This window comes from Pseudophryne corroboree, chromosome 6 (genome assembly GCF_028390025.1).
Source record: "Pseudophryne corroboree isolate aPseCor3 chromosome 6, aPseCor3.hap2, whole genome shotgun sequence".
Taxonomy (NCBI): Eukaryota; Metazoa; Chordata; class Amphibia; order Anura; family Myobatrachidae; genus Pseudophryne; species Pseudophryne corroboree.
In genome coordinates, this window is record NC_086449.1 from 108,062,305 (window position 1) to 108,085,473 (window position 23,169).

The 23,169-nt window shown below is 48.2% G+C and overlaps 1 protein-coding gene across 2 annotated transcripts in view; it reads left to right on the forward strand.

Annotated features, from left to right (window-relative positions):
* The window catches only part of STXBP2 (syntaxin binding protein 2), a 97,343-nt gene that overhangs the window by 66,925 nt on the left and 7,249 nt on the right, over positions 1–23,169 (forward strand). For both annotated transcript variants that reach the window (XM_063931626.1, XM_063931627.1), the window contains exons 8-12: positions 5,399–5,483; positions 6,478–6,608; positions 10,196–10,303; positions 10,383–10,440; positions 17,365–17,430. In XM_063931626.1, coding sequence (XP_063787696.1) covers positions 5,399–5,483; positions 6,478–6,608; positions 10,196–10,303; positions 10,383–10,440; positions 17,365–17,430 — 448 coding nt within the window. The remainder of the gene's footprint in view (positions 1–5,398; positions 5,484–6,477; positions 6,609–10,195; positions 10,304–10,382; positions 10,441–17,364; positions 17,431–23,169) is intronic.

Genomic DNA, 23,169 nt, shown 5'->3' on the forward strand with positions numbered 1-23,169 from the left:
ACACACCGCACACACACAGGGAATGCTCTGACAGAGGACAGGACCCCACAAAGCCCTTTGGGGAGACAGAGGGAGAGTATGCCAGCACACACCAGAGTGCTATATCACAGGGATTAACACTATAACTGAGTGATTTTCCCTTATAGCTGCTTATATGTATACTACTGCGTCTAAATTTAGTGCCCCCCCCCCTCTCTTTTTTACCCTTTGTAGTCTTGAAACTGCAGGGGAGAGCCTGGGAGCGATCCTTCCAGCGGAGCTGTGAGGGAAAAATGGCGCCAGTGTGCTGAGGGAGATAGCCCCGCCCCTTTTTCGGCGGACTTCTCCCGTTTTTTTATGGATATCTGGCAGGGGTATTTTTCACATATATAGCCTCTAATACTATATTATGTGAGTTTTATGCCAGCAAGGTGTTTAATATTGCTGCTCAGGGCGCCCCCCCCCACGCCCTGCACCCATCAGTGACCGGAGTGTGAGGTGTGCATGAGGAGCAATTGCGCACAGCTGCAGTGCTGTGCGCTACCTTGTTGAAGACCGAAGTCTTCTGCTGCCGATTTCCAGGACCATCTTCTTGCTTCTGGCTCTGTAAGGGGGACGGCGGCGCGGCTCCGGGACCGGACAACCGAGGCTGGGCCTGTGTTCGATCCCTCTGGAGCTAATGGTGTCCAGTAGCCTAAGAAGCCCAAGCTAGCTGCAAGCAGGTAGGTTCGCCTCTTCTCCCCTTAGTCCCTCGTAGCAGTGAGTCTGTTGCCAGCAGATCTCACTGAAAATAAAAAAACCTAAAAGTATACTTTCTTTTCTAGGAGCTCAGGAGAGCCCCTAGTGTGCATCCAGCTCAGCCGGGCACAAGATTCTAACTGAGGTCTGGAGGAGGGTCATAGTGGGAGGAGCCAGTGCACACCAGGTAGTCCTAAAGCTTTCTTTAGTGGTGCCCAGTCTCCTGCGGAGCCGCTATTCCCCATGGTCCTTACGGAGTCCCAGCATCCACTTAGGACGTCAGAGAAATGTTTTGCATATCACTGATGACTCATCTGTCCCTGACACAAGGGTACACATGTTTAAGGGGAAGAAAGCTGAGGTAAATTTCCCTCCTCTCATGAAGAAAAAGAGCGGGAATCTCCAGACAAGAGACTGCAGTTTCCCACAAAGAATTCTCAGGGAGTATCCTTTCCCTACTAGGGCCAGGATACGATGGGAATCTTCCCCTAGGGTGTCACGTTTGCCCAAAAGGTAGCGATGACTTAACAGCTATCCTCAGGGATCCTGCAGATAGCATGCAGTAAAAGTACTTTGAAGTCCATTTACACACAGTCTGGTACACTACTCAGACCGGCGATTGTGTCGGCATGGGTTTATAGCGCTGTAGCAGCGTGGACAGATACCTTATCAGCAGAGATTGAGACCCTAGTATGTATGTATGTATGTATGTATGTATGTATGTATGTATATATATATATATATATATATATATATATATATATATATATATATATATATATATATATATATATATATAAATAAAAGATGCTGTCTTAGATATATATATAAAACATTCCCAAAGAGACATTAGTCTCCTGGGTTCTAGAGTCAACGCTATGTCGATTTCTGCTTGACGTGTCCTGTGGAACATGCAATGGACAGGTGATGCCGACTTAAGAGGCATATGGAAGGTTTACCTTACAAGGCTGAGGATTATGTGGAGAAGGGATCTCGGACCTGGTCTCCACAGCTATGGCTGGTAATTCTGATCTTTTGCCTTATATTCCCGCACAGCCTAGGAAAGCACGACATTATCAAATGCAGTCCTTTCGATCACAAAGAAACAAGAAAGTCCGAGGTGCGTCCTTTCTTGCCAGAAGCAGGGGCAGAGGAAAGAAGCTGCACGACACAGCTAGTTCCCAGGAACAGAAGTCCTCCCCGGCCTCTACAAAATCCACTGCATGTCGCTGGGGCTCCACAGGCGGAGCTAGGCCCGGTGGGGGCACGCCTTCGAAATTTCAGCCACAAGTGGGTTCACTCCCTGTTGGATCCCTGGGCAATAGATATTGTGTCTCAGGGATACAAGCTGGACTTCGAGGAGATGCCCCCTCACCGACGGCCCTGCCGGCTTCCTCCCACGAGAGGGAAATAGTGTTAACTGCAATTCACAAATTGTATCTTCAACAGGTGGTGGTCAAGGTTCCCTCCTTCAACATGGAGGGGGTTATTATTCGACCATGTTGTAGTCCCGAAAACCGGACGGTTCGGTCAGACCCATATTGAATTTAAAATCCCTGAACATATACCTGAAAAGGTTCAAGTTCAAGATGGAATCGCTGAGAGCGGTCGTCGCAAGCCTGGAAGGGGGAGATTTTATGGTGTCTCTGGACATGAAGGATGCATACCTTCATGTCCCCATTTATCCACCTCATCAGGCGTACCTCAGATTTGTGGTACAGGATTGTCATTACCAATTTCAGACGTTGCCGTTTGGTCTCTCCACGGCACCGAGAATATTTACCAAGGTAATGGCGGAAATGATGGTACTCCTGCGGAAGCAAGGGATCGCAATTATCCCATACTTGGACGATCTCCTCATAAAAGCGGGATCAAGAGAGCAGTTGCTGATCAGCGTAGCACTTTCTCTGGAAGTGTAACGGCAACACGGCTGGATTCTAAATATTCCAAAGTCGCAGTTGGTTCCTACGGCTCGTCTGCCTTTCCTAGGCATGATTCTAGACATAAACCAGAAAAGGGTTTATCTCCCGATAGAGAGAGCTCAGGAGCTCATGACACTGGTCAGGAACCTATTAAAACCAAAACAGTTGTCCGTGCATCACTGCACTCGAGTCCTGGGAAGGATGGTGGCATCATACGAGGCCATTCCCTTCGGCAGGTTCCATGCGAGGACCTTTCAATGGGACTTACTGGACAAGTGGTCCGGATCACATCTTCAGATGCATCGGTTAATCACCCTATCCCCCAGGGCCAGGGTGTCTCTCCTGTGGTGGCTGCAGAGTGCTCGCCTTCTCGACTGCCGCAGATTCGGCATTCAGGACTGGGTCCTGGTGACCACGGATGCAAGCCTCTGAGGGTGGGGAGCAGTCACACAGGGCAGAAATTTCCAAGGTCTGTGGTCAAGTCAGGAGACTTGCCTTCACATCAACATCCTGGAACTAAGGGCCGTATACAACGCTCTACGTCAAGCGGAGACCCTGCTTCGCGACCAACCGGTTCTGATTCAGTCAGACACCATCACTGCAGTGGCTCATGTAAACTGACAAGGCGGCACAAGGAGCAGGGAAGCGATGGCGGAAGCCGCCAGAATTCTTCGCTGGGCGGAAAATCACGTAAGCGCACTGTCAGCAGTGTTCATCCCGGGACACGACCTCCACCCGGGAGAGTGGGGACTTCATCAGGAAGTCTTCGCACAGACTGCATGCCGGTGGGAACTGCCACAGGTGGACATGATGGCATCCCGCCTCAACAAAAAATTACAGAGGTATTGCGCCAGGTCAAGAGACCCTCAGGCGATAGCTGTAGACGCCCTGGTGACACCGTGGGTGTTCCAGTCGGTCTATGTATTTCCTCCTCTTCCTCTCATACCCAAGGTGCTGAGAATAATAAGTAAAAGAGGAGTGAGAACGATACTCATTGTTCCAGATTGGCCACGAAGGACTTGGTATCCAGTTCTGCAAGAAATGCTCACAGAGGAACCGTGGCCTCTTCCTCTAAGACAGGACTGGTTGCAACAGGGGCCCTGTCTGTTCCAAGACTTACCGCGGCTGCGTTTGACGGCATGGCGGTTGAACGCCGGATCCTAGCGGAGAAAGGCATTCCGGAGGAGGTCATTCCTACGCTGATAAAGGCTAGGAAGGACGTGACAGCTCAACATTATCACCGTATATGGCGAAAATATGTTGCTTGGTGTGAGGCCAGGAATGCCCCTACGGAGGAATTCGCAGCTGGGCCGTTTCCTTCACTTCCTACAGTCAGGAGTGAATTTGGGCCTAAAATTGGGTTCCATTAAGGTCCAGATTTCGTCCCTATCCATTTTCTTTCAAAAGGAGTTGACTTCTCTACTTGACGTTCAGACGTTTGTAAAGGGAGTGCTGCATATTCAGCCCCCTTTTGTGCCTCCAGTGGCACCTTGGGATCTTAACGTGATGTTGAGTTTCCTGAAATCCCACTTGTTTGAACCACTCAAAACGGTGGAGTTGAAATATCTCACGTGGAAGGTGGTCATGCTATTAGCCTTGGCTTCGGCTTGGCGTGTGTCAGAGTTGGCGGCTTTGTCACATAAAAGCCCCTATCTGGTTTTCCATGCGGATAGAGCAGAATTGCGGACCCGTCCACAATTTCTGCCGAAAGTGTTTTCATCCTTTCATATAAACCAACCTATTGTGGTGCCTGTGGCTACTACTGACTTGGAGGATTCCGAGTTGCTTGATGTGGTCAGGGTTTTGAAGGTTTATGTAGCCAGAACGGCTAGGGTCAGGAAAACAGAGTCTTTGTTTATCCTGTATGCTTCCAACAAGCTTGGTGCTCCTGCTTCAAAGCAAACTATTGCTCGCTGGATCTGTAACACGATTCAGCAGGCTCATTCTGCGGCTGGATTGCCGCTGCCAAAATCAGTTAAGGCCCATTCCACTGGGAAGGTGGTCTCTTCTTGGACGGCTGCCCGAGGGGTCTAGGCATTACAGCTTTGCCGAGCGGCTACTTGGTCAGGTTCAAACACTTTTGCAAAGTTCTACAAGTTTGATACCCTGGCTGAGGAGGACCTTGTGTTTGCTCAATCGGTGCTGCAGAGTCATCCGCACTCTCCCGCCTGTTTGGGAGCTTTGGTATAAATCCCCATGGTCCTTACGGAGTCCCCAGCATCCACTAGGACGTTAGAGAAAATAAGATTTTACTTACCGGTAAATCTATTTCTCGTAGTCCGTAGTGGATGCTGGGCGCCCGTCCCAAGTGCGGACTTCTTCTGCAATGCTTGTATATAGTTATTGCTTCAATAAGGGTTATGTTATGGTTGCATCAGGGTTGGACCTGTTGCTCTGTTGTTGTTCATACTGTTGACTGGGTATGTTTATCTCAAGTTATACGGTGTGATTGGTGTGGCTGGTATGAATCTTGCCCTGGATTACCAAAATCCTTTCCTTGTACTGTCAGCTCTTCCGGGCACAGTTTCTCTAACGGAGGTCTGGAGGAGGGACGTAGAGGGAGGAGCCAGAGCACACCAGAATCTAAATTCTTTCTTAAAGTGCCCATGTCTCCTGCGGAGCCCGTCTATTCCCCATGGTCCTTACTGAGTCCCCAGCATCCACTACGGACTACGAGAAATAGATTTACCGGTAAGTAAAATCTTATTTTTTCCCTAAGAAATTAACCTACCATGGTTATCCATTTTCTTTCATACCAGTGGCTACGAGGACAACACAACGCTCGCTCACATGGTGCAAGACCGGCTAAATGCATTTAAAGCAGATAACCCCAGCATGGGAGAGGTGAGATGTCTGTCATTAATTCTATTTTTATCTCTTGATTGAGATACGAGTTAGATACATCCTGGCAGCAGTGGGCATGCAGTGCTCATCAGCTGTCCAGCTGACATAGAGTGTATTTGAAAAAATGTAATTGGTCTCCATGGCCCCATATTACATCTGGCTTGTTTCTCCAGCCCTCTATCCAATGTTTTTCCTGTACGTAATCCTTTCATGTGCCTGTAGTCTCTCTCTTTTTTTGTTTTTTCCTCCTGTCTCTTTAGCTCTGTACATCATGTTCCTTTAGTCACTGTGTCTGTGTTTTCCTCCTGTCTCTTTCTCTGTACATCACGTTCCTTTAGTCACTGTGTCTATTTTCCTCCTTTCTCTTTATCTCTGTGCATCATGTTCCTTTAGTCTCTGTGTCTGTGTGTTTTCCTCCTGTCTCTTTAGCTCTGTGTCTGTGTTTCCCCTGTCTCTTTATCTCTGTACATCATGTTGCTTTAGTCTCTGTGTCTTCCTCCTGTCTCTTTAGCTCTGTCTCTGTGTTTTCCCGCTGTCTCTTTATCTCTGTGTCTGTGTCTTCCTCCTATCTCTTTATCTCTGTACATCATGTTCTTGTAGTCTCTGTGTCTGTGTCTTCCTCCTGTCTCTTTAGCTCTGTCTCTGTGTCTTCCTCCTGTCTCTTTAGCTCTGTCTCTGTGTCTTCCTCCTGTCTCTTTAGCTCTGTCTCTGTGTCTTCCTCCTGTCTCTTTAGCTCTGTCTCTGTGTTTTCCCGCTGTCTCTTTATCTCTGTGTTTTCCTCCTGTCTCTTTATCTCTGTACATCATGTTCTTGTAGTGTCTGTGTTTTCCCCGTCTCTTTAGCTCTGTGCATCATGTTCCTGTAGTCTCTATGTCTTTGTTTTTCCTCCTGTCTCTTTAGCTCTGTGCATCATGTTCTTGTAGTGTCTGTGTTTTCCCCGTCTCTGAATGCAGCTTCTATCCCTGCATGTTCACCTTATTCTCTCCCATCCCAGGGCCCAGACAAATCCCGCTCCCAGCTTCTCATTGTGGATCGTGGCTATGACCCAGTGTCTCCCCTCCTGCATGAACTCACCTTTCAGGCTATGGCTTATGATCTCCTAGATATTCAGCAGGATATATACAAGTAGGTGCTGCATCCATACAGTTTGTTTTCTACATATGATTATGATAATAGCAATAATGTATATAAAATATATTGCTGAAGGGAAAAGTACAATTTTGTGGACTTTATTGTTTTAGTGTGCAAAAGAGATACCAAGGGGCTTATTCAATTAAGCGCAAGGCTTTTGCTGCAAAAATTAATGCCGCATTTGCTCTCATTTTTCAATTATCGTGGCATGCATATTCCCGATTCTCATGTTATCCAGTAAAAAAAAAAAACCTGGTGCAATAATCTTTCCAGCAAAAACCCGCAGTAAATTAAAAAAATATGTGGTAATCGGCCTATACCCCAAAAAACTACAAATAACCATTGGAAACAGTATAAACGTCTGTTACTGTCCCAAAGAAAACTGGCTGATTATTACATTTAAAAAAAAAAAAAAAAAATTCTAAAGAGAAATTTTATTTATTTTTCCTTTTTTTCTTCTTCATTTAAATACATTTTTTCAGTTAAATTTGGAGTGCATAAAATGGAAAATAGTTAAAGTTTGGGTAATTTGAAGCAACTTTAAAAAATAAAATAAAAAAACCCCCTGTAAATCCCATGTGCAAAGTTTAAATCATCTGTCCCATCGACACACCATCCCCATACACTGTCCCACCGACACATCACCCCATACACCTGTCCCATCGACACACCACCCCCATACATCTGTCCCATCGACACACCACCCCCATACACCTGTCCCATCGACACACCACCCCCATACACCTGTCCCATCGACACACCGCCCACATACACCTGTCCCATCGACACACCGCCCCCATACACCTGTCCCATCGACACACCACCCCCATACACCTGTCCCATCGACACACCACCCCCATACACCTGTCCCATCTATGCAATGTTCCCACACACCTGACCCATCCACGCAGCACCCCCACACACCTGTCCTATCCGCACAGCATCCCCACACACCTGTCGACCCATACAGCACCCCCACACACCTGTCCCTTTCTCGCAGCACCCCGACATACCTGTCCCATCCCCGCAGCACCCCCACACACCTGTCCTATCCCCGCAGCACCCCCACACACCTGTCCTAACCCCGCAGCACCCCCACACACCTGTCCCATCCCCACAGCAGCCCCACACACCTGTCCCATCCCCGCAGCAGCCCCACACACCTGTCCCATCCCCGCAGCAGCCCCACACACCTGTCCCATCCACGCAGCAGCCCCACACTTGTCCCATCCACGCAGCAGCCCCGCACACCTGTCCCATCCACGCAGCACCCCCACACACCTGACCCATCCACGCAGCACCCCCACACACCTGTCCCATCCACGCACCACCCCCACACACCTGACCCATCCACGCAGCACCCCCACACACCTGACCCATCCACGCAGCACCCCCACACACCTGACCCATCCACGCAGCACCCCCACACACCTGACCCATCCCCGCAGCACCCCCACACACCTGTCCCATCCCCACAGCACCCCCACACACCTGTCCCATCCCCACAGCACCCCCGCACACCTGTCCCATCCACGCAGCAGCCCCGCACACCTGTCCCATCCACGCAGCAGCCCCGCACACCTGTCCCATCCACGCAGCAGCCCCGCACACCTGTCCCATCCACGCAGCAGCCCCACACACCTGTCCCATCCACGCAGCAGCCCCACACACCTGACCCATCCACGCAGCAGCCCCACACACCTGACCCATCCACGCAGCACCCCCACACACCTGACCCATCCACGCAGCACCCCCACACACCTGTCCCATCCACGCAGCACCCCCACACACCTGACCCATCCACGCAGCACCCCCACACACCTGACCCATCCACACACCTGACCCATCCACGCAGCACCCCCACACACCTGTCCCATCCATACTGCACCCCCATATACTTGTCTCGCATCTATTAACTCATTATTCTGCACTTATACAGAATTTCACCCTAATTATGAAATACAGTTATTTGCCCAATTAAGATAATTGAAAACTTCCAATTGACCAGGTAGTCATTACGAGGGTGTCCCAGGGGTTCAAATATAAAAATTTCCTAAATTTGCACCTGTGCTGAAGCTGCAAGAAAAAAAAAAACGTGTTAATTTCTATAGCATTTACTGCAAGCTAAATTCTAAATCAACCTTGTGGCTGCCTCAAATTTTGCATGCAGTGGGAAAAATTACTGTGGTCAATTTGTCCGATAGAAATCTTGGACCCTTTGCTGTCTATGCTTTCTAGTTAATTGTGTATGTAGCCTTTCTTTCTAGCTGTACAGAGCTGCTCAATCCGTGACCTGCTTCCATCCCTACGCCACAAATCTAACGTCATCGGGCTCCTACTGAGCCACACAAACATATTTTTAAATCCCTCTGTTCATGGTGGCTGGCCTTATGCGGAATACAAAAAGTGTCAGGCGCTGCAGATAAGTCAAGGGTATATACATTCTACTACCGGCTGTATAGATCAAAAAGTCACAGTATTCATAGAAACATTTTTGATGGCAGATAAAAACCACGTGGCCCATCTAGTCTGCCCATGTACACACACACTTACACACTACGCTTCATTTTTTGTCGGGAGCCAGTTAACCTACCAGTATATTTTTGGATTGGGTTATGTTTTCACAATAGGCGCTTTCAGTCTGTTGTGTAGAGTTGTCATTTTCAGTGTATTTGTCACTGTGTTAGTATGTGTAAGGCAGGCTTATAGAAGATGTGGCTCTCCAGCTGTTATGGAACTACATTATCTCCCAGCCTCTTGTAGAAGGTACTTGTAGTGTCAGGCAGCCAGAAAGCCGCAGGGCCTGATGCAGAGATAGAGTGTTTGTGCTTGGCCATTGTGTGCAGAGAATATTTGCCCGTATGCACTCGACCCCTATCTGTATGCCTGGTTTTCTGCTAGTCCTTGCTCCAGCTCTAAACTAGGTGCAAGAGATACACCTGGAAATAGGGCTATTTAGACTATTGTCAACTCTGCAAGCAGGTGGTGATTCAGTATCTGCCCTGTGCAGTCACAACTGAGCTATTCCCTGAGTTGTGGCGACTGTAATGGCTGTAATAAATAAGCAGGGAAGTTACTGGTCCTTACAGGTATTTAGAAATGACATTAACTACAGAGTTTGTCTGTGACCCAAGGCAGCCATGCTGTAGCCTGAGTGGAGGCAGCCATGCTGTAGCCTGAGTGGAGGCAGCCATGCTGTAGCCTGAGTGGAGGCAGCCATGCTGTAGCCTGAGTGGAGGCAGCCATGCTGTAGCCTGAGTGGAGGCAGCCACGCTGTAGCCTGAGTGGAGGCAGCCACGCTGTAGCCTGAGTGGAGGCAGCCACGCTGTAGCCTGAGTGGAGGCAGCCACGCTGTAGCCTGAGTGGAGGCAGCCACGCTGTAGCCTGAGTGGAGGCAGCCACGCTGTAGCCTGAGTGGAGGCAGCCATTCTGTAGCCTGAGGACATACCTAGGAGCATGCAGCTGATAGGTCACATGGATAGTGCGTTACACTCAAGCAATGCCATCTCTTTCCATTCTTCTTTTCTTTTTGTTTTGTGGGCTTCTCACTAATGCCCTGATATTTGTCATTCTGCTTCTAGCTATGAGACCACTGGGATTGGGGAGTCCCGGGAGAAGCAGGTCCTTCTAGATGAAGATGATGATCTGTGGGTGGAACTCCGTCATATGCACATTGCAGACGTGTCCAAGTAAGCAGCTGTATGTCAGCATTCTGTCACAGTGATGTGTTCCCAGGTCCTGTCCTCAACCTCTCTGTCCCCCCCGCAGGAAAGTGACAGAGCTGCTGAGATCTTTCTGTGAGAGTAAGAGAATGACCACAGACAAGGTAATATAATGTATAATTATGTACAGTGCACGTACTCATTAGGGTGAGGGAATTACTGCATGGCTCCTATAATAATGTGTGTTTGTAAGTTAATTGTAACCGTGTGTGAATATGTAATAATGAAGGATCGTGCAATACCTGAAAGAAAAAAGGGAGTTAGTAAATGTTTTACAGCCCTTTTGCAAGTGTGCTGCGGTCTCCAGGTGTTTAAAATGAAGGTGTTCCGTATCTGGCGTTTTCAGGAGGCTTGTATAGAGAGAGTCCCGGTCACCTAACTTTCCCTATACTACCAACCTTGTATTGATGATAACGTCCGTCTTCCTCCGGCTGGTTCCCCCGTTCCGACTTGCTGCTTTCTCCGGCCGCTGATCGCTTGCGCCGTACGGCGCTTGATGACTGGTTAATGTCCCGGTCTGTGCGGCGGCTTTAGAAGAATCCAGTAGCGTGCTGGAGATGCAAGTTGGAGTGAATAAAAGTATTTTTGGAGTCCGTAAAACAGCGCTTCCTCCAACGCGTTTCAGTCTACAAGCCCTTAATCATGGATAGCGCAGATTTGGCCAACTTGATATTTTATAGGAAAAACTTTATTAAGAAAAAACGTAAGAAGTTTTTCCTATAAAATATCAAGTTGGCCAAATCTGTGCTATCCATGGCTAAGGGCTTGTAGCCTGAAACGCGTTGGGGGAAGCGCTGTTTTACGGACTCCAAAAAGACTTTTATTCACTCCAACTTGCATCTCCACCACGCTACTGGATTCTTCTAAAGCCGCCGCACAGACCGGGACATTAACCAGTCATCAAGCGCCGTACGGCGCAAGCGATCAGCGGCCGGAGAAAGCAGCAAGTCGGAACGGGGGAACCAGCCGGAGGAAGACGGACGTTATCATCAATACAAGGTTGGTAGTATAGGGAAAGTTAGGTGACCGGGACTCTCTCTATATAAGCCTCCCGAAAACGCCAGATACGGAACACCTTCATTTTAAACACCTGGAGACCGCAGTACACTTGCAAAAGGGCTGTAAAACATTTTACTAACTCCCTTTTTTCTTTCAGGTATTGCACGATCCTTCATTATTACATATTCACACACGGTTACAATTAACTTACAAACACACTCAATTTTACATAGTTTCAAGCGCTCTGCTACATTGTGTAATTATTAATTTCCTTTTTACAGAGCAGCTGAAGCATAAAAAAATCCCAGGCACAGCGCGGTTATTTTATCATTTATTCATGTAATAATGTGGCAGAATTTATCACTGGTCATCGGCCTTACAGTGTTTGTACTACGCTTGTCAGATCTTTAGGCTGTGCTTCCAAAGCAGACCACTAGAGGGCAACACAGCAGAACATATTTGAAAAAATTTGGAATTATCAATTTTATTTATTACCGTATAAGCCGAGGCTCCTAATTTTACCACAAAAACCTGGGAAAACTTATTGACTCGAGTATAAGCCTAGGGTGGGAAATGCAGCTCTAGCCGTACACAGCCCTCATAGTGCCAGATATGCCCTCATACTGCCAGATATGCCCTCATGCTGCCAGATATGCCCCACAGTGCCAGATATGCCCTCATGCTGCCAGATATGCCCCACAATGCCAGATATGCCCCACAGTGCCAGATATGCCCTCATGCTGCCAGATATGCCCCACAGTGCCAGATATGCCCCACAGTGCCAGATATGCCCTCATGCTGCCAGATATGCCCCACAGTGCCAGATATGCCCTCATGCTGCCAGATATGCCCCACAATGCCAGATATGCCCCACAGTGCCAGATATGTTCTCATGCTGACAGATATGCCCCACAATGCCAGATATGCCCCACAGTGCCAGATATGTTCTCATGCTGACAGATATGCCCCACAATGCCAGATATGCTCCACAGTGCCAGATATGCCCTCGTGCTGCCAGATATGCTCTAATGCTGCCAGATATGCCCCACAGTGCCAGATGTGCCAGATATGCCCCACAGTGCCAGATATGCCCCACAGTGCCAAATATGCCCTCATGCTGCCAGATATGCCCCACAGTGCCAGTTTGTTACTTACCCTCCGTCGCTCCCGCGCTGTCCCGTCGCTCCCGCGCTGTCTTCTGAAGGAGGGACACGGAGAGCACAGCGCGCGGCTCTCCTGTGTCCCTCCTGCGTCTCCGGCAGCAGCGGCGTGTGTGTGTGTGTGTGTTAAAGGAAGTGCCGGTTTCCGGCACTTCCGTTAACACACACGCCGCTGCCGCCGGAGACACAGGAGGGACACAGGAGAGCCGCGCGCTGTGCCCTCCGTGTCCCTCCTTTAACACACACACGCCGCTGCCGCCGGAGGGACACAGGAGAGCCGCGCGCTGTGCCCTCCCATGTCCCTCCTAAATACTCACTCGTGTATAAGCCGAAGAGGCTTTTTCAGCACAAAAAAAGGTGCTGAAAAAGTCGGCTTATACTCGAGTATATACGGTAACATTTATTTATCTAGCACCAGCATATTCTGTTACACTTTACTACAATGGTCTTTGATCGTACAGTTATATGAATTGTGCACCTGTTTGTCCTCCAAGCACATTGTAAGATGGACACCCGCTTTATGATCTTTACAGCTGCCCCATACAAGGGGATTGAGCCTCATTTTGAGGGTTTGCAAAAGTGTTGCAACATCTGCAATCCCTGAAACCATCCTGGAAGCTGTGACAGTGTCCCACCTAATACATAACCTACAGCCTCCCCATCTCTCCTGCAGTACTGTTCTGTTTGTCTCATTTACTGCAAAGCGGAGTCTTTGTTTTGCATGTGGGTGACCTGTAACCTTTGTCAGTCAGATGGTGCACATTTAGCACCCCCTCAGACACTGCCATCTTAGCCCCCAATCCATGCACTTCCATGTGTAACAATGTAAATATACCCTGCTCACGATATCATTTACGTTTGTGGCACTTTGAGCTGGTTTAATGCTGACTACAGCGCTTTGCCATTAATAATTTTATATACACATAACATGGCCAAAAACAAGTGGGCACTGTCTAATTAGTGTGTTTGGCCATTTCAGCCTCACCCATTACTAACTGGTTCATGAAACCACGCCTACAGCCATGCAAGCTCCATGGTCAGATATTGACCATGGAGGGGGTCATACAGAACAGCTCTGTTACTCTATATGCGGCACTGTCATAGCTGCCACCTTTCCAAGTTATTTAATCAAATTTTGGCGCTACTAGAGCTTCCCAGGTCACCTGTAAGTGACTCTACTGTGACGTGGAAACATGTAGGCGGTAGCCCACACATTCCCAGGCTGGGACCAGCAAGCGTTGAAGCGCTCATCACATAAATATCTGTCCTCTGTTGCACCGCTCACTACAAAGTTCCAAGCTGCCTTTGAAAGCACCGCCCACACAAGAACTTACTAATTCTTGAGCCTCCTAGATTGGGTTTCTGTGTCTGAGAAACAGCACACAAGCCTCAGATCCACCATTAGCAAATGCCAACGGAGTGCTGGAAACCCACATGGGCATTGGACTCTGGAGCAGGGTAAACGTGTTATCTGGAATAACAAATCACACGTCACCATCTGGCTTTGTGACAAAGACCAATCTGAGTTTGGCTAAGGCAAGAAGAAAGCATCCTGTCTGAATGCATACTGCCATCTGTAATGTCTGGGGTAGGAGGAATAATAGTTTGGGCTGTTTCTCATGGTTTGGCCCGGGCTTCTGAGTCCAGTCTTGTTTGGGAAATCTTAATGTCCAGCATACAGTGACATCCTAGAGGATTGTGCACTTTCCAGCTTTGTGGCACCAGTTTCGAAAAGGATGTTTCCTGTGTCAGCATCACAATGCCCCCACAATAATTGGTTTGGAGTGGAGTTACTGGCCTTCACAGATGCCTGACCACAATGCTGTGCAACACCTTTTAGAATTAATTGGAAAGCCCACTGTGAAACAGGCTTTATTGCTCACCATCAGTGGTGAACTTCACTAATACATTTGTGGCTGAATGTATGTGAATCCCCTGTAGCCATTTTTCCAAACCCTAGTGGAAAGCCTTCCTGGAAGAGTTGAGGCTGTTAAAGCAGCAAAGGAGGACTCACTCTATAGCAGAGGTTCTCAAACTCTGTCCTCAGGACCCCACACAGTGCATGTTTTGCAGGTAACCCAGCAGGTGCACAGGTGTATTAATTACTCACTGACACATTTTAAAAGGCTACAGGTGGAGCTAATTATTTCACTTGTGATTCTGTGAGGAGACCTGCAAAACATGCACTGCGTGGGGTCCTGAGGACAGAGTTTGAGAACCTGTGCTCTATAGTAATGCCCATGGTATTGGAGTGAGATGTTAACACACAAATTGCATTATGTTCTTTCCCGATCCTTTGGTTTAAATTTACTAAGATGGGAGTTCTATTTAAGATGGGATGCTGCCCATAGCAACCAATCTGATTCTACTACTCGTTTATCTAGCACCTTCTAGAAGATAATACCTGGAATCTGATTGGTTGCTAAGGGCAACATCCCATCTTAAATAGAACTCCCATCTTCGTAAATTTACTGCTTTGTCTTTCATATGTACACCATACTGTAAGCTGGCTCTGTTCGCTTGTGTCAGAGAGCTGTAACAGTGTTAGATTGCAAAGATAAGAGATGTCCTTTAGCATAGCCAAACACCAAAATGTCATACAAACGTTATAGAGTAAGGTTTTAAAAGACGTATTGCTGATTACATGCACACAATAATAAAGCCCACCTAGGTAGTAGGCAGTAAAATCCTTTGTGCTGTAATCTCATTAATCTCATTAAATACAAAATGGTAACTAACAATTTGAAATTATTAAAAACCCAATCCTCCTACCTAGGTAACACCCCCACCTCCTAGCGAGAGGTACCTTCCACTTTGGGAACCACCTTCCACATTATCTAATGCGGAGGTTCCCAAACTGTGTGCCGTGGCTACCTGGGGCGCCCTGGGTTGGTGGTCCAGGACCAATTCAAATTATTCATGGTCAATATAATAGGCTGGTGGCTGCCAGTCATAAAATATGTGGCCAAACAGAAGCAAATCTTGTCCCTCACCACACAACTGACCCTAAGGATTACATATAAACGCGATCTACTTAATGTAATATTTCTTTCTAAATTTCTCAATAAGAAATTTTTGGCCTAGGGGTGCCGTGAAAAAAATTCTGATATATTTAGGGCGCCGTGATTCAAAAAAGTTTGGAAACCACTGATCTAATGTAAGAAATTAGACCTCATGTAAAACTCAATATATACAAAAAAAAATCTAAAAAAATAATTAATCTTTTATCACAATGTGCTTCTAGTAATAACTGAAATATTATATAATGTATTAGAATGTGCAAACTACAGTCAGCACTACAATTGTTGTGCTTGTATTGACTCCTATCCCTAATAGTACTGTAACCAAAACCTCACATATTATATTACTGTAATTTACTGTATATTTCCCCGGGTGAGTGGGATCTTCCCATGTCCATGATACTGAGGTGGGGAAGGGGGGGGCTGAAGGTTCAGTTTCAGAGCCTTATGTTATGTAATTGTTATTCATTTTTAACACCGACCGAGTGATTTTCTAATTGTCCTTTTCTTTGTGTTTTTATTGTGCATGTTTGAAATTAAATGTGTAATTGTCAGCGCTTCTATCTACTTACTTTTACCGAGGCTGAAGGCAGCCTGGTAATCACCGATTGGTGTGGGAGTGTTTGCAGGTTACCACTGGCCATATTTCACTTGTGTACACAATGGTAAACCCAGCGCCTGATGATATATAGGAATATAGGTACAGCTGCAAACTCCTACAGTACCTCACTGCAGTACAGAGACTAAATAAAGTCTAGACAGAGCAATCAACTGTAATGTTCATTCTAGCACACTGCACTTTTGCAAAACCTGTGCAAGGCTGTCGCTCTCTACCGTGGTGCTTTTAGCACACTCTGGTCTGTATGTCAGCACTGACTTACAGTGTGCTAGATGCACCAGAGCAGAGCGTGACAACCCATGCAGGAAACAGGAACAGCACTGGTTTTGAAAGGCGCAGGGTGCTAGAATGAACTCTACAACAGTATACATTCTATTTAAAATGTATGTATGTAGCATGTGTGTGTGTGTGTGTGTGTGTGTATATGTGTGTGTGTGTATAAATATACACACACACACACACACACACACTGAGGCGTGGCACTCAAGGCTCAGAGGAGGAAGAAACAGGCGACTACCATGGTCTACAACGTTTCAATCTTGTTAAAAGATTTTCATCAGCTTCGTAACCTGCTGATAATCTTTTAACAAGATTGAAACGTTGTAGACCATGGTAGTCGCCTGTTTCTTCCTCCTCTGAGCCTTGAGTGCCACCTGGTCTCAATACTGCATACTGGGACTGATTCATAGGTGAACGCAGTTCACACACAGCAGCTGCATGAAAATATACTAATGCCGTGTAATAGACACCTCCTGCCAGCTTCTCTGATGAGGCGCAGCATCGGATCACCCGAGAGAACTTTGGACATCTGAGTAACCCTCAGGATGTCCTTTTAAATCTACGTTGAAACACAGCCGCTGTCCTCGGCACGCCTACAAAACATGACCAAAACTCTGTCACCATGCCATGCCCCACTCCCAGACGGCTGCAGCATGTAAATCACGCTGCGGCTTAGGTGGCACTGCGACCATTGTACAGATCATGCGCAGATCAGTAACCATCAGCGATGCACCCAAAGCATCGGTTTTACGTTTATCTCTGAATCTGTCCCATTGTGCTGGCGGCCGTTGTCCATATGTTATGTGTAGCACTGTCCTGTATAGCTGAGTGTGTTAGTGCGGGTGTTCTTCATAGAGCATGCTCCGTGGATTGTGTAACCACAGGTAAAGATCATCCCATACAAACCACTGCTTCTGTCTGTTGTAAAGTAACAGTGTGTTTTCTTTTAAGGCCAACATCAAAGACTTGTCTCAAATACTGAAGAAAATGCCCCAATATCAGAAGGAGTTAAATAAGGTAAGTGCTGTTATTTGTGGGTGCGTAGACAGTATGAGGTGTGTGGGGAATATAAGTAGCCCTTTACAGGGGGGAGAGGATCTAGATCAGCGTTTTTCAACCACTTCAACTGCGGGCCCGGGTAGAGCTGAGCTCTTCTGGGAAACTCAAACACTAAAAACTATAGCGAAGCGGCAGCATGAAATCAGAGGTCAAGCGCGCCACATAGCCAGCATGCCTGAATGGCCGCACGCACGCCTGTTAGCCCACCTGTACCGGCTCTGCACTGTGAGCTTGACTACAGCTGACCAGGCACTTGGAAGGCTGAGCTCCTTTCTCAGCTACCAGCAGGTAGCGACCAATATGTTTTATTTATTTTCTCTTACGTCCTAGCGGATGCTGGGGTCCGCATTAGTACCATGGGGTATAGATGGGTCCACCAGGAGCCATTGGCACTTTAAGAGTTTGCGAGTGTGTGCTGGCTCCTCCTTCTATGCCCCTCCTACCAGACTCGGTATAGAAAATGTGCCCGGAGGAGCCGGTCACAGCTAGGGGAGCTCTACAGAGCTTCTTTAGTAAAAGTTTATTTTAGAGTATATTATTTTACAGGGAGGCTGCTGGTAACAGCCTCCCTGCTTCGTGGGACAAAGGGGGAGAGTAGTGTCCGCCCTGTGGGGTCTGAGCCACTGTCTCCGCTGACAGGATACTGAGCCCCTGAGAGGGGATCGATCGCTCCCCGCCACAGGGTATCGCTCACCACAGCAGCATGCCGCCACCCCCTTACAAAAAAGCCAGAAGATTGGTGGCGAGTGAGTCACCGCCCCCCCCCCCCCTAGCAAGCGGGGGGCTGGTGTGAAGATGGCGGCAACAGGATATGGAGCGCAGTACTAACTGCGCTCCGGGGCTCAGCGGTACATAGTGCGGCGCTGTGAGGGGCGCCCTGATTCAGCGCCTACACTGGTCACACAGCCTGTCGGGGTCCCGGGTTCTCAGCCAGCATAATTCCTCAGGCCAGTATAATCCTATGAAGAGCGGGAAGACAGCGCCATTTGGGGGGCGGAGCTTCTCCTCAGAGCGGACCCAGCAGCGTTCAGCGCCATTTTCCTGCCTGCACAACGCTGTCAGTGAAGATCAAGTTCCTCCAGAACTCCAGCTATCTCTCACGGTACCAGGGGGTTGTAGAAAGGGGGGGAGGCTGTATACAGGCTGTGTAACCTATTAAGGTGCACAGTCAGCGCTGGTTGGGGGTCTCCCTTTACCTAAAAAGCGCTGTGTGTGGGTTGGCTCCAATCTCTGTGTCTCTCTTGCCATTCTTGGGGGTGAAACTCTGTCTGCCCTCCCGTGTGCGTGTGTGTGTGTGTGTGTGTGTGTGTGTGTGTGTGTGTGGAGTGTCCGTGGTCTTCATTAAGCTATGTCCAGGGACTCTGTGTCATATGTTGCAGAGGATATGTCTTCTCAGGATGATCCCATTCCATGTAATCAGGATTGCACTGTTTTAGCACAGATACCAGAAAGGGAGCCTGAGTGGTTATCCTCTATCAAATCTATGATTTCTACTAGAGTTGTACAGAATGAATCTGCAACTCTGGTTTTACAGAGCTCTATGGCAGTCTGGCCCAGTTCTGTTACCTCAGGGCCCCCCCGCTGTATATTCCCAAAAACGTGCTCTTGCACAAATTATGCAAGATGACACGGATAAAGATTTGGACACTGAGGACGGTGACGGGGATGTATTGCGGGGGGCAGCATCTCTTGCAAAAGGGGTGCAGTTGATGATAGAGGCCATTAGGGATGTGTTGAATATTACTGATAGAACACCTGTACAGGTTGAGGAGGATTACTTTACTGAAAATAAGAAAGCCTCGCTAACCTTCCCTGTGTCAAAAGAATGAAATGCTATTTTTGAAAAGAATTCCAGATCCCTAAAAGGGTCCTGGTGGCGTTTCCTTTCCCTGTGGAGGATAGAAAAAAATGGGAAAACCCGCCCATTGTTGACACATCTGTATCCAGACTCTCAAAAAAGGTGGTTTTACCTGTTCTAGGATCCACCGCCTTGAAAGAGCCGGCTGATCGTAAAATTGATAATACGCTCAAATCCATGTACACGGCTTCAGGGGCTATATTACGTCCCACTATTGCCAGTGCTTGGAATGCCAAAGCTATAGTAAAGTGGTCAGGCACATTACTTGAAGATTTGGATACTGTGGATAAATCTGATGTTGAATTGTTTTTGCGTAACATTCAGGATTCGGCAGGATTTTTCGTAGAATCCATGAAAGACCTGGGTTCCATGGCTGCAGGAATTTCTTCCATGTCTGTCTCAGCTCATAGGGTACTTTGGCTGCGCCAGTGGTCTGCCGACGCGGAATCCAGGAGAGGTGTGGAGACCCTACCCTACACAGGTCAGGCTCTCTTTCGGGAAGCATTCGATGTGTGGATCGCCACGGCTACAGCGGGTAAGTCACCTTTTCTTCCCTCAGCTGCACCTGCTATGAAGAAACCCTTTTCTTCAGCTGCATCATAGTCCTTTCGGGTTGCTAAAACAAGAAAGGCCAAACCGTCTAACACCTTCTTTAGAGGAGGTCGACCAAAATCCAAGAAACCTGCTGCTGCGGGTTCCCGGGAACAGAAGCCTGCTTCAGGTACGCCAAAGTCCTCAGCATGACGGTGGACCGAACGGCCTGGAGGTAAGGCTGGTGGGGGCGAGACTCAGACATTTCAGTCACATCTGGGTGTCGTCCGGCCTGGATCCCTGGGTACAAGATATTGTATCCCAGGGGTACCAGCTGGAATTTCAAGATCTCCCTCCTCACTGGTTCTTCAAATCAGGCTTGCCAGCTTTGCTGGCAGACTGGGCTGTCCTGCAGGCAGCAGTCCAGAAGTTGGTGGAGGCACAGGTTATTGTACCGGTCCCTCCTTATCTGCAAAACAAAGGTTACTATTCAAACCTTTTCGTGGTACCGAAATCTGATAGTTCGGTCAGGCCCATTCTGAACCTAAAATCGCTAAATCCCTTTCTGAAGGAGTTCAAGTTCAAAATGAAGTCTGTAAGGGCGGTGATATCAAGTCTGGAAGAGGGGGAATTCCTGGTATCCCTGGATATCAAGGATGCGTACCTCCACATTCTGATTTGGCCGCCGCATCAGGCTTATCTCCGATTCGCACTGTCACTATCCGTTCCAGGCTCTGCCATTTGGCCTCTCCACAGCACCGAGGGTTTTCACCAAGGTGATGGCGGAAATTATGGTTCCCAGGGGCTGAACGTACTTCCATATCTGGACGATCTGCTGATAAAGGCACCGTCCAAGGAGAAGCTGTTACAGTCCGTCCTTCTCACGACCCACCTGCTCAGGGAACACGGTTGTATCCTGAATCTTCCAAAATCAAATTTGGAACCAACCAGGAGATTGTCCTTTCTGGGAATGATCCTCGAAACGGAAGTGCAGAGGGTGTTTCTTCCAGAGGAAAAAGCGTTGGTGATACAAACAATGGTCCGGGATGTCCTGAAGCCAGCCTGGGTGTCGGTTCATCAGTGCATTCGCCTTCTGGGAAAGATGGTGGCCTCTTACGAGGCTCTACAGTATGGGAGGTTTCATGCACTGTCCTTCCAACTGGATCTCCTGGACAGGTGGTCGCGATCCCATCTACATATGCACCAGAGGATACGTCTGTCACCAAAGGCAAGGATTTCACTCCTCTGGTGGTTGCAACTACCTCACCTTCCGGAGGGCCGCAGGTACGGGATTCAGGACTTGATCCTTCTAACCACGGATGCAAGTCTCCGAGGCTGGTGCGCAGTCACTCAAGGGGAGACTTTCCAAGGAAGATGGTCATGTCTGGAAGCCGGCCTGCCAATAAACATTCTAGAACTAAGAGCTGTCTACATCGGTCTTATCCAAGCGGCCCATCTTCTGAGAAATCGGCCATTCAAGTGCAGTCAGACAATGTAACGACAGTGGCTTACATCAACCGACAGGGTGGAATGAAAAGCAGAGCTGCAATGTCAGAGGTAACAAGAATCATCCTCTGGGCAGAAAAACACACATTGGCGCTGTCAGCAATCTTCATTCCGGGAGTAAACAACTGGGAAGCGGACTTCCTCAGCAGTATCTCCATCCAGGAGAGTGGGGGACTCCATCCGGAGGTGTTCACGGAGGTGACAAATCTTTGGGGTATACCTCAAATAGACATGATGGCCTCTCGTCTCAACAAGAAGCTTCTGCGATATTGTTCCAGGTCGAGGGACCCGCAAGCATGCAATCCTCATTGCTCCAGACTGGCCAAGAAGGTCTTGGTACGTGGATCTTCTAGATCTACTGCTAGAAGAGCCGAGGCCTCTTCCTCTTCGGGAGGACCTGTAGCAGCAGGGGCCGTTCGCCTATCAAGACTTAACGCGGCTGCGTTTGACGGCATGGAGGTTGAACCCCTGATACCAGCTCGGAAGGGCATTCCGAGCAAGGTTATTACTACCCTGATACAGGCTAGGAAAGGAGTTAAGTCTAAACATTACCATCGTATTTGGAAAAAATATGTATCTTGGTGTGAGTCCAAGACATTTCCTATGGTGGAGTTTCAACTGGGATGTTATCTCCTCTTCCTGCAAGCAGGGGTGGATATGGGCCTGAGGTTGGGATCTGTAAAGGTACAAATTTCGGCCATATCCATTTTCTTCCAGAAACAGTTGGCTGCCCTCCCTGAGGTTCAGACTTTTTTTAAGGGAGTTCTGCGCATCTAACCTCCCTTTGTGCCACCTACGGCGCCCTGGGATCTTAACGTGGTGTTGCAGTTCCTTCAGTCAGACTGGTTTGAGCCTCTACAGGAGGTTGAGATCAAGTTTCTCACGTGGAAGGCTGTCACTTTGTTGGCCTTGGCTTCTGCTAGACGTGTGTCGGAGTTGGGGGCTTTGTCCTGTAGAAGCCCGTACTTGATCTTCCATGAAGATAGGGCTGAGCTTCGGACACGTCAGCAGTTTCTTCCGAAGGTTGTGTCGGCATTTCATATCAACCAACCTATTGTGGTGCAAGTTGCTACTGACTCCTCAATTTAATCAAAGTCCTTGGATGTTGTAAGGGTTCTGAAAATCTATGTGAAGAAGACTGCTCGTCACAGAAAATCGGACTCTCTGTTTGTCCTGTATGATCCCAAGATACTTGGGTGTCCTGCTTCTAAGCAGACAATCTCTCGCTGGATCAGGTTCACTATCCAGCATGCGTATTCTACGGCAGGATTGCCGTGTACTACGTCTGTTAAGGCCAACTCTACACGTAAGGTGGGTTCTTCCTGGGCGGCTGCCCGGGGTGTCTCGGCTTTACAGCTTGCCGAGCGGCTACTTGGTCTGGGTCGAACACGTTTGCAAGGTTCTACAAGTTCGATAATTTAGCCGCTGAGGACCTGAAATTTGGTCAGTCAGTCTGCAGGAGCCTCCGCGCTCTCCCTCCTGTTCTGGGAGCTTTGGTACATCCCCATGGTACTAATGTGGACCCCAGCATCCTCTAGGACGTAAGAGAAAATAGGATTTTGATTACCTACCGGTAAATCCTTTTCCCGTAGTCCGTAGAGGATGCTGGGCGTCAGCCCAGCGCTTCGTTTTCCTGCTACCGTTATTTGGTTCAGTACCACTTTGTTTTAGATGAGTACTGCATTGTTACTTGGTAAGTAATGTTTCAGCGGTTGCTGCGTTTCAAGCTAGTTAGCTTGATGTGCCTTGTATGTGTGAGCTGGTGTGAATCTCTCCACTTTCTGTGTAAAATCCTTCTCTCG